We start from the raw sequence: 15850 nt of genomic DNA on the forward strand, positions 1-15850 counted from the left end.
GAGGCAGGCAGATCTCTTTGAGTTTTAGGTCGGCCTGGTCTACGACCAGCCAGCCAGCTAGCTAGCCAGAGCTACAAAGTGACTTTCAAAGATTAATTTTCACCAAGCCTGGGGCACATATGTGGACCATTTAGGGCTGAGAATAGATCCCACATTGCTGATTTTTCCCAGGCATCTTAGCTGAATTTGGAAGGTGGGCTTCTTTTCCACAGCATCTCCCACAGAGATCTAAAACACACAGGCGTGTATTGAAAACCAAGCCGGGGAGGTGGGGTCGGGATGAGATGGGCGGCCAAAATCCGCCCGCCGCTAAGGAAGGGGAGAACTTGCCCGCGGCTCGCCGCAAGTATGAGGCAAGGACAGCAGTGGGGCTTCTGAGGGCTGGCGCGGCACACACGGTGCTGTGCCAGGGCCTTCCCTCTCGCTTTCTCCACCTCCGGCCCCTTTCTCCCCGCCTCACTCCACCCCCTGAAGGCGGTTGGTACATTCTAGATGACTCCAAGAGCTTAAAAAGGGCCCGGGAGGGCGGATTCCTCAGATTTGGTCCTGACCAGTTGGGGCTTCAGGCTGATCTCCTACGGAGACTCCTAGTCTTGCGTTTTGATTCCCTTGCGAGAGCTTTGAGCGTGGTGGGTCCCCGGCGCCGGGGTCCCGGGTGTGTGTGGTCGTGCAGCCTGCAGCTGGGGGTCCTCGGCGCGCTCGCGTCCTCGGCGGCTGGCCTGAAGAGACGCGCCCCAGCCCTGCGGGGATGGAACGGACCAAGCTGCTGAAGCCCCGGACCCTGACCGACCTCATCCGCATCTTGCATGAGCTCTTCGCCGGGGACGAAGTCAACGTGGAGGAGGTGCAGGCTGTACTGGAAGCCTATGAGAGCAATCCCGCCGAGTGGGCTTTGTATGCCAAATTCGATCAATACAGGTGAGCGCGCTCGGGCTCCTGCAAAGCTAGGTCCACTCCGTTGAAAGGGAGCCCCACCCCACCCTCGCGTGGCTCTCGGGTTTTCAGCTGTCTCTTGCTCGCAAAACCCCCACCGCCCTAGCCCCCCAGCCTCTGACAGAGACACCCCACCCCTGCAGCCACTGCTGGCACTGCACTGCAGGGACCCCCTCGGACTCCTCGCACGTTAGAGCTCCTAGAACTGACTGCAGAACCTCAGAGGACTCTCCGGGAGATCACCCTACCAAACATTCAGAAAATGGTGGTGGTGGGAGACACAACCCCAGTCAATCTTCATCCCCAACCCTCGAATGCTGTAATGTAAAATAGCGCTCGGGCTTTGCCAGCTGTTACTATCCAGTTCTTCCAAGACACTTTCACCGCCCCACTGAGGGTTGACTCACCCACGGTCGGGTTTTGCAAAATGGGCACATCGTGGCTTTTGCAGCCCCCCAAGCCTTTGGCCCCTTCTTGCCCTTGTTTTCCAGAATCTAGATGGGAAAATTAAATAAAGAGCGCTTCTTTCCGGGCTTGCCTGTAAGAAGTGTCTGGTAGACTGGGACCTTTGAAGCCTTGACTTAGGGGTTAAGTCAGAATGGGGACCAGAGGAAAACGAAGTCACCTGGAGGTTGAGAGGTCATGTGTGGAAGAAAGAGCAAGTTTCCGTGCTTGTACTAGATAGTCAGGCTAGCAGGAGGGAACTGGCTGGCGGAAAGGACGGCAGAGAATGGGGCTTTTCCTTGAAAATTGTCTCTCGGTAACTTGTAACATATACAATAAAGCTTTGTCAGAAAGGACCATGTCAACTGTATTTTGGGACTTGTGAATAGTAAACACTAAGGACAAAGAAGGTGGCATTTTGCGTTTGGGAGTGATCCTAAACACTTTCCTTTGATTCTGATGGCTCGGTTCCAGGCTGGGTCCTGCAAGGGTACACCTGACAGGTCCTGGCTCTTAAATGCGGGCAGGTAATGGCCAGTTGGTGGGCCAAGGCCCCTCCAGTCATTAAGCCTAGAGAGAGAGAAAGCTGTTCTTATCTCAGTTTTACCAGCCTGAAAAGAGTTAAGTACTCTCTACAGGTTTGTTTCCTGTTACTGATTAGGAGCCTACACTGAGCCAGGGCCACTGCAGCCCCTTCGGCCTGAAAAACTTTTCCATAGCTCCATGTACGGCGTCTAAAATAAAAGTACTAGAAGTCAACCATAGTATTTTAAAAATGGCATACATGTAATTTTACCATTTCTTAAAGATTAAAGCAAATATACCTACTAACAAGATGGATTATTCGCTTTTACATAAAGAGATGTTGCTGAATACTTGTTATTTTGATATTACATCTGAATGAAAGATTATTAAACATGAAAAACAGTAGAGGCTGGGCCTAATAACTTGCATTTGAGAGGTAGGCAAGGCGGGCAAACCTCAGCTGTCACAGCCTGAGCTGCGTGAAAACTTCAAAAAGATGCCACCTGAGCTTCAGGTCAGCAGCACGGTGCGCGTATGCCCGAATGCACACATGATGCGCACATTCATAATAAATAGTGTTTACAAAGAACCAAGATTGCTATGGAGTCTGTGGTGACACAGACGAGGGCTGCCAGGTACCGATATATTTCACATTCCAGTTTATTCGGAATTAATTTTTGGCTGTACATTCAGAAAACTGTTTCTGTTTTCTATGATTCCACATTCTACTATGCAATGCACCATTTAGAAGCCTGGGTTCTAAACTGCTAAGCAATTTCCTTTAGGCCAGTGGTTCTCAACCTGTGGGTCACAACCCCTTCAGTGGTTGAGCGACCCTTTCCCAGGGGTTGCCTAAGACCATCAGAAAACACATATTTATGTTACAGTTCATAACAGTAGCAAAATTAGATTTATGAACTAGCAACAAAAATACAGCATGAGGAACTGTATCACAGAGCCACAGCATTAGAAAGATTGAGAAGCACTGTTCTAGACCCATAACATATTCTTTTATTATAGTAGCATTATCTGGCTAGATTTGGCATTGTCCAAGAGAAGTTAACCAGGTGTGCTGCACACAGCTCCTGCTCTCTAGAACAATGACATTGCCAAGAACTTCTTGTTTGAGCCAAGGCAAAGCTCATAAGTTAAGGTGAAGTCCTGAGTGGTGTGTGTGGGCTACAAAGAAGAGCGGAGACGGGTGAACAGGAGTGAATTCTGTGGTGTTTTGATCCTTAGTGCCTCCGGTTCCCATCTGTGATCTGGGGACTGGGAACAAGGCTAACCATGCATGTTCCATACATCCAGACTGAGTTCTCTGGAGAAGTGCGGTGTTGCACAGGAACCCTGTTTATTGTGTGTGCAGCCTGTTCTTAAGTTGTAAGGAGCTAGACTATAAGGGAGACAAATAACTAAAAAGAAAATAATAGTCTGGATGACGGTGGTAGACACTTTTAGCCCCAGCACTTGGGAGGAAGGGGCATGTATCTCTGAGTTTGAGGCTAGCTTGGTCTACAGAGAGAGTTCCAGGATAGCCAAGGCTGCATGAAGAAACCCTATCTTGAAAAACTAAATAATAATAATAATAATAACAATAACAATAATAATGAATATTATAGTACTTAGCAACTCTCTGGAGACTCATATCCTACAAGTGCCTGCCCATAAGCTTGGGGGATGGTAGGGAGGACAAGACTGAAGGAAAGTGGCCTGGAGTGCGTGAGGTAACAGATGACTAAGAGAACAAACAACCCTTTCCTTCCCCTAGAAACAGCAGCCTAGGATGAATGTCCCACCCAGCCGGCTTTGCTGGTTAGATGCTAACAACGGAACCATTTGGACCCAATTACAACTTGAGAGCTCAAGTATCCTTAAGACGGTTGTTTTGGTTTGGATTTTTTTTTTTCCCTGCCCATTATAATAGTCAAAGCGTTAGCATTCTGACCTAGTGTGGCCTTTGTTCAGTCTAACTTCAGTCCCCAGCTTACTGCTGCAGAGCTTTTCCTCCTGAGTGCTTTTGAATGCGTTTGTGTCAGTGCCTTAGTAGTAAAACTGGGCAGAATTCTAGAATAGTCTTTAATGAAACCTCAGCCCTCAGAGCCTACTTTAGCTACTAGAAGTGGGGAAAATGCCCCCACACAATGGCAAGATTCTTTCCTAGAATCATGGGCTTTCCAAATACCTTCGCCTGAGAACGCTACTTTTTATTAGTTTGGACTGATAAGCATAGAGAAACATGACATTTGAATTATCTCTGGTAGTAAAGACTGAGCGGCTACCTCAGCAAAGCCAGTGATTCAAAATACAGAAAGGTCTTGCCATTCTCCCTGGATCAGGGGGGGAAAGGCATAAATTTCAGAGAAGTCAAAACTCAGCTCTTGAAGACAGTTTTTTTGTTGTTGTTGTTCTGGTCTTTGAATTCAAAAACCATGTTCAGGTTGTATCAAGGTAGAACACCGGGGCTGGGATTCATGCTCCTGTGCACACCAGGAGAGGCAGGTGTTCCCCTGGGGAAGCACTCGAGAGAGCAAGCAGACCTTTGAATGCCATCTTCCATTTCCAGGAAATGCATCTGGAGGTTAAGTACTACTCTTTAAAAATAATGCCTTCCTTGTTTCGAAAACAAGGACCAAAAAATGCAGATTAAAGTGGCTCACAGTTTGTTGGGGGTCTAAGAAGTAAGCTGGGGCTCGTTGTTTTTAGATGGCTGTGTGAGCAAAATCGAAGTATAGATTTAATTCTGGAATATTCCTTAACCTTAAATGGATGTGAACTGCTGCTGGTGAGAGAAAATAGGTTTGCATAAATGAGATTTTTATGGCTCTGGCCTGGATTTTTGAAAAGGTGAAAGACTGGTTTGTTTGGTTTGGTTTTGGGTTTCTTTTTGTTGCTATTTTTGGTTTTTTTGTTTTATTTTGCATTTCCCTGAGAGGAGGGAAGGGAGACTGCAGCCAAATGTAATATAGGAGAGGAAATTTAATTAATTAGTTAAAAATTAGTTTAAAATAAAATAAACATTAAATTAAATATTTAATAAATTTTTTTAAAAAAGAACAAAGAACAGACTATAAGCCCTGTTGAACCTCTACATTTGAATGAAAAATTATTAAACAGAAAATGGAAAGTAAGACTGAGCCTAGTAGGGATGCTTGGAATCCCAGCACTTGGAAGATGGACAGAAGGACCAGGAAGAGTTAAAGTCACCAGCTACACTGTGAGATCACAGCCTGGGTTACATAAGAACCCTGCTTAAAATAATTAATAATAATAAATTAAATGATACTTTGTTATACTTATTTTTCTTAGCCCTTACCTCAGTGGGCAGATTCAGACTGGAATGTGTTTGCTTTTTTTTTTAGGTATACTCGAAATCTTGTGGATCAAGGAAACGGGAAATTTAATCTGATGATCCTGTGCTGGGGTGAAGGGCATGGCAGGTAATGCAGCAACCATTCCTCACTCCAGAGATGCCTTTGGGCATCCTCCTACTCTCAAGATTTCTTTTCTTAGATAAATCTATGTTTTGGACAGGGGTGGTGACATGCACCTTTAATCACAGCATAAGAGGTAGAGGCAGATGAATGTCTGTGAGTTCAGGGTAGTTATATAAAACCTTATTTATATCACTACTATGAAGTCACATTTGGGTGTGTACTCTATGCTAACGTAAATATGTACTTGTGACAAGTTCTTCACGAAGTTGAGGTCATACACACACTTCTATTTTGCACATTTTCTCAACTTCTCGAACTATTAACTACTTTTATAATGCATTTTTAAACAGCTATTTGATAATTCAAGGTTCAGTTAGACTAAGTTATGGTATTTATAAGAGTACCCTGTCGCTGTCTTCTGTCACACCAGAAGAGGGCATCGGATCCCATTACAGATGTTTGTGAGCCACCATGTGGCTGCTGGGAATTGAACTCAGGACCTCTGGAAGAGCAGTCAGTGCTCTTACCCCTGAGCCATCTCTCCAGCCCTCTAAGTTATGGTATATACAGTGAGTTCTAGGACAGCAAGAGCTATATACCAAGACTCTGTCTCAAAAACAACTAAATAAATAAATATTTTAAAAATAAATCTTATGTTTTTCAACGCTAGGAATCAAATGCATGTCACTGTACACTAAGTGTGCACTCTACCTTCTAATGCCAAGATGCACCCCCCCCCTTCCCATTCAAGGTATTTCTCACAGTGCTTGGCCAGGTACATGAACAGTAAGTAGTGCCAGGCTAAACACCAACTCTACAAAGGAGGGCAATTCACATCTTAGAATTATTTCTTTACATTGTCCCATGCTCTCAGCATGGCATTATCGTGGGGACTGGGGGCTCAGGCATGCACTATGTACATTAAAACCAGACCCCCAGGGCCAGCGAAATGGCTCAGTAGGTAGATGTGCTTGCTACCAAGAATAGTGAGTCTCTGTTCAGTTATTGGAATCCACAGAGTAGAAGGAGAGAACCAATTCTCTCACAAGAGAAAGAACTCTTACACACACACACACACACACACACACACACACACACACACACTAAATAAATAAATAAATAAATAAATAAATAAATGTAAAAAAAAAAATAAAAAACAAGCCTCTTTCCCAAATGAGTAATATTTCGAAAGAAGAAAATGCTCACCTTAATCTAACCTCTCCGTCTACTATGGAGTTAAACGGTTTTGGGAACTAGGCTTAACCCTGACCTTTGTAGTGTGTGAGGTGTGTCAACAACTGTGGGACCAAAGACCAAACCGGCAAGATTTGGAGGGAGAAAAACACGTCAGAAATGCAGAAGAAGTCTTTCTGCTTCCAGTTTACTGTTTAACTTCTTTACCAGGAAGGGAATTTAAACTAACACTAAAGAGTTACCATTAGTGTCCTTGTTCTGTCGCGTGCACATTTGTCAGCCTTGTTGCCGACTGAATATTATTATATGTTTTAAACAAGATGTGTCAGGTTCGGTTCAAAATATAACCCAGACCCATTTTTGATGAGAGAAAAGAATGCACGATTATGAGGCATTAGGGTGTGGGATCTCTAGGGAGCAAATGTTGAAATGAACAATTGGTGAAATGGGGTAGGGAAACAGTCATTCATTCAGTATTTCTTAAAAACAGATTAGCAAGGCTAGGATTAGAGCATACGGACTCAGGAAACAGTTCTTTTATGGTACATTGAAACATTAGCAGAATTCAATATGATGCAAATCCTAAAAATTATATACACTTAAATGTATTTTTATCATCCATGCAGCTGTTATGACTTCACCTAAGTCTAAGATTGCTCTAAGATCCCATGAATAAATTCCTTTTTACTTAATGTGCAGTTTTCTTTCTCCCACCAGCATCAGAAGATCACCACAGGTAGGCCACTCCAAGTCTGTAAGATGTTAATACGAAGAACACCTCATGTCATCATTTCAGGATAAGCATGCATATGTTCACATATACATTCTCCCTCACACAAGGAGAAGAAAAGAGAAAACACCTGGGGGTGGGGGGACATAAAATATCCAACGATTCCAAGGCTGTCCATTATCATAGATGAGTTAACTTTGTTCTTTTAAATTTTTCTCTAATGAACCTCTCCCTGAGTGTGTGCATATGTATGTACGTATATATGTATGTATGTATATGAGTCTGTGAGTGAGAGTGTGTGTGTCTGTGTATATCTCTGTGTGTGTGATACCAGAGACAAAATCTAAGACCTCACACACTATGTGAGCAATCTTCCACTCCTAATATTCTTTCTTTACCAAACTCTAGTTCAGCCTGAATGAGTTATTAAAATCTGCATTTTTTTTTCTGGGCATTGTGTCACACCTCAAGTCCCAGCAAACCTGTAATCCTCCCTTCTAATGCAAGGAGATCATGAATTGTAGGCCGGTCCTAGCTGCATAATAAATCTGTGTCTCAAAGGCAACTGTAAACAAAACAAGTATTATAAAAAAATATTCCAAACCAAAAACAAACAGACAAAAACTGTATTGGGGGGACAAACTAAAAGGAAAGGTTTCTGAGTTCGTGTTTTGTTACCATGTTACTGGGACAACACTTTTAAAACACAAGCTGCTCTTTGGTATGCATCAAAGCTGTAAGTTACATGCCTTGATATGGGTGATGTGTTGTTGTACACAGAGTAATAGTACTGAATTGGAAGTTGATAGGTTTAAAGCATCTGAGATGAGTTAGGTCCAGAGAGCTTCTGGACAGTGTATCTGTTTAAGCTCAAGCGATGGGTACTGGACCAACCACTGAGTTCATCTGTCGTTTTGTGCATATATAGCAGTATCCACGACCACACGGACTCACACTGCTTTCTGAAGCTGCTGCAAGGAAATCTAAAGGAGACATTGTTTGACTGGCCTGACAAAAAATCCAACGAGATGGTCAAGAAGTCTGAAAGAACCCTGAGGGAAAACCAGTGTGCCTACATTAATGGTAATATTATATACTCTGTCTGTGAGGGTGTTGGAAAAACCCAACTCTTAGCTATGCATGTTGATGGAAAATGGTCTAAACACAATGGGGTTCTAAGGCTTTAAAGCAGGGTTGGACTCATTCACTCAAAACACATGCACGGAGACCACCTCTTGTTGGGAAGTCATTTATCTGCCCAAGGTTAGAACACAGAAAGACGGATATGCATTTATGCACAAGAGCTGTGTCTAATTGGGAAACGTACAGTGCCTTTGTGTTAGAAAATGCAACATGTTCTGGAAGTGATTAAGAACATTAGCTAGTGCCTATTTTTTTTTTTAACTGCATACCCCAAAAGACTTTTCTCAAGGGAAATTTTGCAATGTATATTGTTGGGCAGTGACTTAAAGATATCTTACCAAAAATTTGTTCTTTCCCCTACATGTCATCTGGAATAGCCCCAAATGCTTCCCAGGAGAGGCAGTGAGTTTACTTCTATTTCTAAAAAGGATTGTAACTTTCCAAAGATTTGTGAAAACATATAAGATTCATAATTTTTAATCTCAGTTATATATGAGGCTGCCAGAGCATATGATGATTAAATAACTTGTCTGGAGTCACTCAGGTCTTAAAGGTGTAGCCAGTATTTGAATCCAAGTAGTTTGAGTCCAAACATATGCTTTTAATCAGGATGCTGTCCTGCTTATATAAAATAAAATATTACAGTCTTTCTCTGGCAAGCACAGTACTTCCTTCATATATCTTAAGTCTAGAATTGGCCTTGCTGCTTGGCTTAAGATTGTTAGATTATTAGTTTAGGAACGCAGATCGCTTACAGAGATCCGACTGGATGGGAAACGTTTTCTCTTCTATTCACATCACACAAGGCTGTGGTTTCCTCCTTAGATGCTTTTCTCTGTTTTCTCAAATATTTGAGGGTTTCTGTGTAGGAGGCGCACCACTGTTACGAGGACAGACTTGTCACCTGTACCATAGCACAATAAAGCTAAAAGCCTCTTAGGATAATTACTTTTGGTTAGAATCAGAGTCTTTGAGAATGTACATTGTATATGAAAAAGAGCTTTGTTAGAGGTCTTCCATGAAGAAGCCAGTAGCAGGCCAGTCATGCACATTGAAGGAGAGAGCTGCAGATTTGGGATTAAAAAGCTTTGACGAGGACCTGATGAACATTAAAAGGATAGGAGTGTCACCAACCCAGTGAGATTGTCCTGATTCTTTTCTCATAGAAGTGTTAAGTTCTAGTTTTTAATGTTAGTTTTTGCCAATCAGTAAGATATGAGGTGAGCTATATTGAATATTTTTGTAGACTAATTACTCCTTAAATACATTAAAAGCTACAAGTTTCCAGCCTCTGGTTTTTACAGGTCAGGGGTGGGCGTGGATATGATCAGGGGAAGGTTCCCAGTCCTTGCAGAGAATAGAACCTTGAGGAAATGGGGGAAGGGAGGGTTAAATGGAAAAGAAGAAGAAAGATGGCATTAGGCAGGAGTTATGAGGAGATTATAAACAAGATCAAGACATGAGCCTCCAAGAACAGTGGAGAGATGAAGTCTCCCCCATTCACAGAACTGTAAAATTCAGAATGTCTTTACCCATTTGGTAGCAACCTACAGCAGAGGGTAGAGGTGAGAGGAGAGTTGGAACAGAGTCCCAGGAGCCTGTTTCAAGTGGGAAAAGGTCGACAGGACTTGACTAACGGACCTTGATAAAAGTCACCAAGAAAGGTGCAGTAAGACTGCAGCAGGGTATACCAGGCACAGGAAAGAACAAGAGACGGGGCTACAGTGCTCAGAATGGTGAGGTTCGTGAACGAGCCCTGGGCTCTTCTAAAGAATGAGTGACTAGATCTAGTAGTGATCAACAGGTGCTAGGTCATCTTGGTTTTATTAGTTCAAAGTGTTGCCGTGCCTTGTAATTCCAGCACTCAAGAGGCTGAGACAGGAGGGGCTTTGCAAGTCTGAAGCAAGTTGGAGCTACATGAGTTTGGTGTCAACTTAGGAGACAGAGAAACCCTGTCTCAAAAGGAGCACACTGGGCAGGGCATAGTGGTGCACGCCTTTAATCTCAGCACTCCGGAGGCAGAGGCAGGGGGATCTCTGTTACTTTGAGGCCAGCCTGGTCTACAGAGTGAGTTCCAGGACAGCTAGTCCATGTCGTGAAAAAAACTATTTGGGGGAGAGAGGGGGAGGGAGAGGGAGGAAGGGGGAGGGAGGGAGGAGAGAAAGAGAGTAAGAGTGCACACATGTTTGTCTGTCTGTCTGTCTGTTTTATCTTCCGGGAAATAGTTCTTCCTGACTGGTTATCTCTAGACCAGGCTCACAGTCAAGCTCTGAGTCCCCTTGACGTCACCCAAGCCTTCTCTTTGGTTTTTCCTGTTGTGAACTTGGGTTTTCTTTGTTCTTGCTTCACGCCCTAGTTTGGGTCAGCATATCTTCCCATGTCTCTTCATGAAAGGAGGCATGGACAGTACATTTTTGAGACTTCCTAATATCTAAAGACAACAGCAACAAAACAACAGCACCCTGTATCCAAACCGTACAACTCGACAGATGAAGTAGCTGGGTGTGGCTTGGGACCTGTCCTCACGGCCCCTCAGAAGTCTGTACCTCTGCATTTCAGTGTATCCTATTCCTGTTGAAAGTCCTTTGTCATCTGACTCTTACCTCTCTTGCTGAAAGACCTTCTGGAAGTATTTGGAATCCTAGCACGCGTTGCCTTTATTCTGCTCCGGGTTGTTTCACAGTAATAAGGTCACTGGGATGCCTCGCTCTGGCAGATGCTCGGTCTGTTCAGTTTGGACAGTCGGCTTGTGCCCACCAACGCAAGAAAACTCCTCATGTCTTTCCCACCAGTTCTGGCTCTGAAAGGCCTCTTGTTTGGACATTAACCTTCCTGAACTTCCCCTTTGATCTTTTCCTCTTTCCTATTAGTTTAATCTTTGTTTTGTTTTGTTTTTATTCTTTGAGCCTGCCTCAACTTTTTCTGCCAGCCCTTCTGTTCAGCTTTTGTTTTATTTGGCTATCCTCCTGCCTCTGCCTCCTCAGTGTTTCCTACAGGTGTGCACGATCACACCCCACTGCCTTTTTCTTTTGAGAAACCTTGTGTAGCTCAGCTGGTGTTTCCCAAGCACGTGTGCACCAGGTACTGGCTTCCATCCCCAGTCCCACAAAAACCAACCCAGCTCGCAGGAGATCGGGAAAGGAGGATCAGGAGTTCAAAGTGACGGTGGGCTGGGTGAGACACTTCTCCTCAAATAAGTAAAACAAAAAACCTCCAACGTCCTCTTCCCCTCTGGGTATTTTGTCTCAGGGAGAATGCTAATAATAGACTTTTCCAGCTCCCCTCAGTGTCCTGTTGTAACTTGCTGTTCCAGGCTGATCAAGGCCACTGTATGACTTCTGTACCAGAAGCTAACTTGGTTGTGTGCTCATGTGTAAAATCCAGGGACAAAAACACTTCACTTGGTGGCCCAGAACACAGGATGAGGCTTGTTGGCTTGTTCTCTCTCTGAGGGTCAGGCAGAGGCCTTTCACAGAGGTCCCAGAGGCAGAATGCTTCCTTCTCTGCCTGAAGACAGAACTCCTGGATGGTGCTTGGCTGGTGAGGAAAGCGGTACTTTGCCATTCATGTGTGGCCTGAGGCTTCGCTCGCTTGCTTTCGACTTGGTATCTACCAGGCCTGAGCCCTGCCGCCAGACTCTTTCTAGTTCTAGAGAGCAAATCTCCGGCTTTTAAGGTTGGGAGCATGGAGGTGAAGGGAATGGTGAAGTGGGTTTCGAGACCCTACTTTGTCATAGCCTTTCAACCAATCCGTGGTCTTCAGCCCAGTCTTCCCTCCTTTCCAGAAGAACCTGAAACTGCCCATTCCTGAGCTGTTTGAGAAATTCAAAATACAGGGTTGGGGTTTTCTATTGTTGGGTTTTGGGTTTTGGTTTGGTTCTTTTGGCCTTTTCCTTGAGTGGTTTAGGGTTCTCTCTCTCTCTCTCTCTCTCTCTCTCTCTCTCTCTCTCTCTCTCTCTCTCCCTCTCTCCCTCTCTCCCTCTCTCCCTCTCCCTCTCCCTCTCCCTCTCCCCCCTCTCCCTCTCCTTCCCTCCCTCTCTCCCTCTCCCTCTATCTTTATGACACTATCTTTTAAGCTTTCAAGTTCTTGTGAGTGTTTTCTCTCCCACTGTATTTTATCTTGTTTTCATGTGCGACTGAAGTGTGAGATAGTTTGCAGGATCGATGGCCTGCGTGACCCTTACTGTGCATAACCAGCATTGAAGCCTAATGTGCATCATTCCTTGTTCGTCACTATCAGTTGAAGACCGTGGGCGATGACAAACCTTCTTACCTTGGTTCCTTCGTTGTTTTCTGCCCTCTCCTGTCTGTAAAGATTCCATTGGCTTGCACCGAGTGGAGAACGCCAGCCACACAGAGCCTGCTGTGAGCCTTCACTTGTACAGTCCGCCTTTCGACACGTGCCATGCCTTCGATCAAAGAACGGGGCATAAAAACAAAGTCACCATGACATTCCACAGCAAATTCGGAATCAGGACTCCGTTTGTAAGTACAGTGTCCTGCGTTCAAATGACTTGGAAGGAGGCAGAGAGATGGCTCAGGAGCTCTTGCAGAAGCCCCACATGGGGTCCACACCACTGTTAACACCATTTCTAGGAGACCTGATGTCCACTTATGCCAATGTCCACTTATGAACTCTGTGGGCAGGCATGCACATGGTACACATGCATACATGTAAGCAAAACATGAAATAAATCTAAAAAAAATACATGACTTGGGGATTGGTGGTAGTGCATTGTGTGTGTAGGCTCTTATTGATCTAAGTATTATTTAACGTGCTGGAGATGGCTCAGCAGGTAAGAGCTAATGGCATCCTTGCAGAGGATCTGCAGTGGACCTACAGTTGTAGTTGGGCAGCAGCTATCTGCCCTTAACTCCTGCTCCAAGAGCATCTAATGCCTCTGGTCTCCTTGGGCACCTTCAGTCACATGCACGTACCCCCACACAAGCATGCATATTTACACATTATCTGAAAGGTAAAAATAATAAGCATTAATTAAATATCATAAATCTAAGATATTCTTGGATGAGATCACAGGATAAAACTCCAGTCTCTCCTAATTATTTCTTAAACCTTGAAGATAATTTATTTTTTAAAAATTAAATTAGGCCGGGTAGTGGTGGCACACGCCTTTAATCCCAGCACTTGGGAGGCAGAGGCAGGCGGATTTTTGAGTTCGAGGCCAGCCTGGTCTACAGAGTGAGTTCCAGGACAGCCAGGGCTACATAGAGAAACCGTGTCTCGAAAAAACAAAAACAAAAACAAAACAACAACAACAACAAAAACCTTAAATTAGATACAAAGACATATTATTTTTGAGAAACTTCAATACATGTGGTCATTCCTAAGGAAAATGTTTTCTTTACTTGAGAAATTGGAATGAAGTCTTTATTTGGCCTGTTTCCTCTAAATATGACAATATTTAGAGGATTAGTTTACTGGGATATCATTAAATTGTATTTGCTAAGACTGCCTGAAGTCTGTGTTTTGACTGGCACGTGTGCTGGTTTATTGAGATGTGCTGTCCTTAGACCACAAATCGATTGGGATGTGCTAAGACATCCTTCTTGAAGGACCAGCATTTCCCCCTTAAGATAACCAATACTGCTATGGTAGGATAGTCTTCCTCCATTGATGAAATAAATTGGAACGGATCGTTTAATCATGAAGTACATGGAGACATGTCAAGAAACAGGCCATGGAAGTAGGCTGTTACAGTCCTCAGGCATCGTTTGTTTGGTTGGTTGGGATTTTTTGTTTGTTTGTTTGTTTGTTTGTTTGGTTGGTTGGTTGGTTGGTTTTAGGTTTTTGGTTTTTTGGATTTGGGTTTTTTTGAGACAGGGTTTCTCTGTGTAGCCCTGGCTGTCCTGCTACTCACGCTGTAGACCAGGCTGGCCTCGAACTCAGAAATCTGCCTGCCTCTACCTCCCAGAGTGCTGGGATTACAGGCGTGCGTCACCACTGCCCGGCTTAATCCTCAAGCATCTTATTGATCTGTTTCGCCTTTGTCTTCCATGTTCAGAACTCCAAAAGATTGTCTTATCACAAGAAAGCCATTAGGATACATTGCCAAGGCCAGACTTTCAAATTCTGCTTAGGAAACTAAACCACTTAGAGCAATGGTTCTCAACACTCCGTATGCTGCGACCCTTCATCATAGTGACTGACTTCTACCTCTCCACCCCCACCCCCGTGCGTGCGGGCACACACACACACACACACACACACACACAACCATAAAATTATTTTTGTTGCTACTTCATTACTGTCCTTTTGCTACTGTTATGAACTGTAATGTAAATATGAGTTTTCCCACGGTCTTTGGAGGGTAGGGGTCACTTAGAACAAGCTTATATGCCCCTGTGTCAAAAATTTTTACACAGCTTTCTCTTTTCCTTTCTTACAGCCAACTTCCGGGTCACTGGAGAACAACTAGAGTCTACCAAGCTCTTCAAAGTTTTGCTTCCGGGTCCACTGAATGTTTTACCTTGGACAGAGAGGCCATCCACCATTTGCTGTCTAGTTACATAGTTATAAGTCTGTGCTCAGTTCCGCTGCAAAGGGTGTGTACTAAGGAAGCAAACGATGCCCAAGCTATGCAGGAGAAAAATCCCACTAAAGAAAAAGTCACTTGATTTTTAATGACCAAGTTTTTAATGACCAGGTTCTTTTGTCTTCTAATTCTACTTGGGGGAGGGGTTATCCATAGAAACTCTACTGGGGGCTTTCAGTGGGGTTTTTCATCCTTAGGAAACACTCTGGTCTTTGAATTTTAATAATCAATAAGTAAAAATAAGACACAACGAACTATCACATGTCCGTTTTCATACCTGAAAGTCTAAATGTGGAAATCTTTTAATATACTTTGTATGTTCTTAATATTTGACGAGAATTTTTTCTTCAACCCTATTTGACAAATTCCTACGCTGTGGAGACTAGGGAGGCAGATAGCAGTTTGGTGCTGGGTAGTGAGCGGCAGGGGGTTAGAAATGTGCGTGAAGCCAGACCTCCTGCAAACAAAAGCTGAAACTCATGTATAATGTGCACCTTCACCTTGAGCTGCCACCAAAATTGCCAAACAACTTTAATAAAACTGAATTTGAGAAGAACTACACATTGCCTTTTTGATGCATATATTTAAAAAATAATATAAATGCTAGTTTCTTAGATTTAGATATATTACTGAAGCAATGTAAAAAAAATACTTTGGTTTGGGAGTGTGTGTGTGTGTGTGTGTGTGTGTGTGTGTTGTAGGGATCAAACTCAAGTTTCCTTGAATGGTAGGCAAGTACTTCTCCACTGAACATCTCCCCATCCCAAAAGATGCTTCTGTGATATAGGGTTGTGAAGGCCAAGAAGCAACAGTTACAGCAATTTCTGTGTCTTTTTTTTCACTAATTGACAAGAATACCAACACAGGGGCACTCTTGCCTGAAAATGTGTGTCC

General features: G+C 43.7%; 1 protein-coding gene across 1 annotated transcript; it reads left to right on the plus strand.

The window, feature by feature from the left end:
• Positions 1-544: 544 nt before the first annotated feature.
• On the plus strand, positions 545-15517 carry Cdo1 (cysteine dioxygenase type 1). The gene is made up of 5 exons (XM_052155821.1): positions 545-918; positions 5262-5339; positions 8189-8343; positions 12718-12887; positions 14810-15517. The coding sequence occupies exons 1-5, from the start codon at positions 749-751 to the stop codon at positions 14837-14839; spliced, it is 603 nt and encodes a 200-aa protein (XP_052011781.1). The 5' UTR covers positions 545-748; the 3' UTR covers positions 14840-15517.
• Positions 15518-15850: the final 333 nt, after the last annotated feature.

This window comes from Apodemus sylvaticus, chromosome 13, assembly GCF_947179515.1.
Source record: "Apodemus sylvaticus chromosome 13, mApoSyl1.1, whole genome shotgun sequence".
NCBI classification, from domain to species: domain Eukaryota; kingdom Metazoa; phylum Chordata; class Mammalia; order Rodentia; family Muridae; genus Apodemus; species Apodemus sylvaticus.

What these genes read in the sequence shown, in the direction of transcription:
- Cdo1 (XM_052155821.1), top strand. Translation starts at nt 749, where the DNA reads ATGGAACGGACCAAGCTGCTGAAGCCCCGGACCCTGACCGACCTCATC. An exon ending in TGGGGTGAAGGGCATGGCAG is followed by an intron (nt 5,340 to 8,188) that starts GTAATGCAGCAA and finishes GTGCATATATAG; the next exon opens with CAGTATCCACGACCACACGG. An exon ending in CCAGTGTGCCTACATTAATG is followed by an intron (nt 8,344 to 12,717) that starts GTAATATTATAT and finishes CTGTCTGTAAAG; the next exon opens with ATTCCATTGGCTTGCACCGA.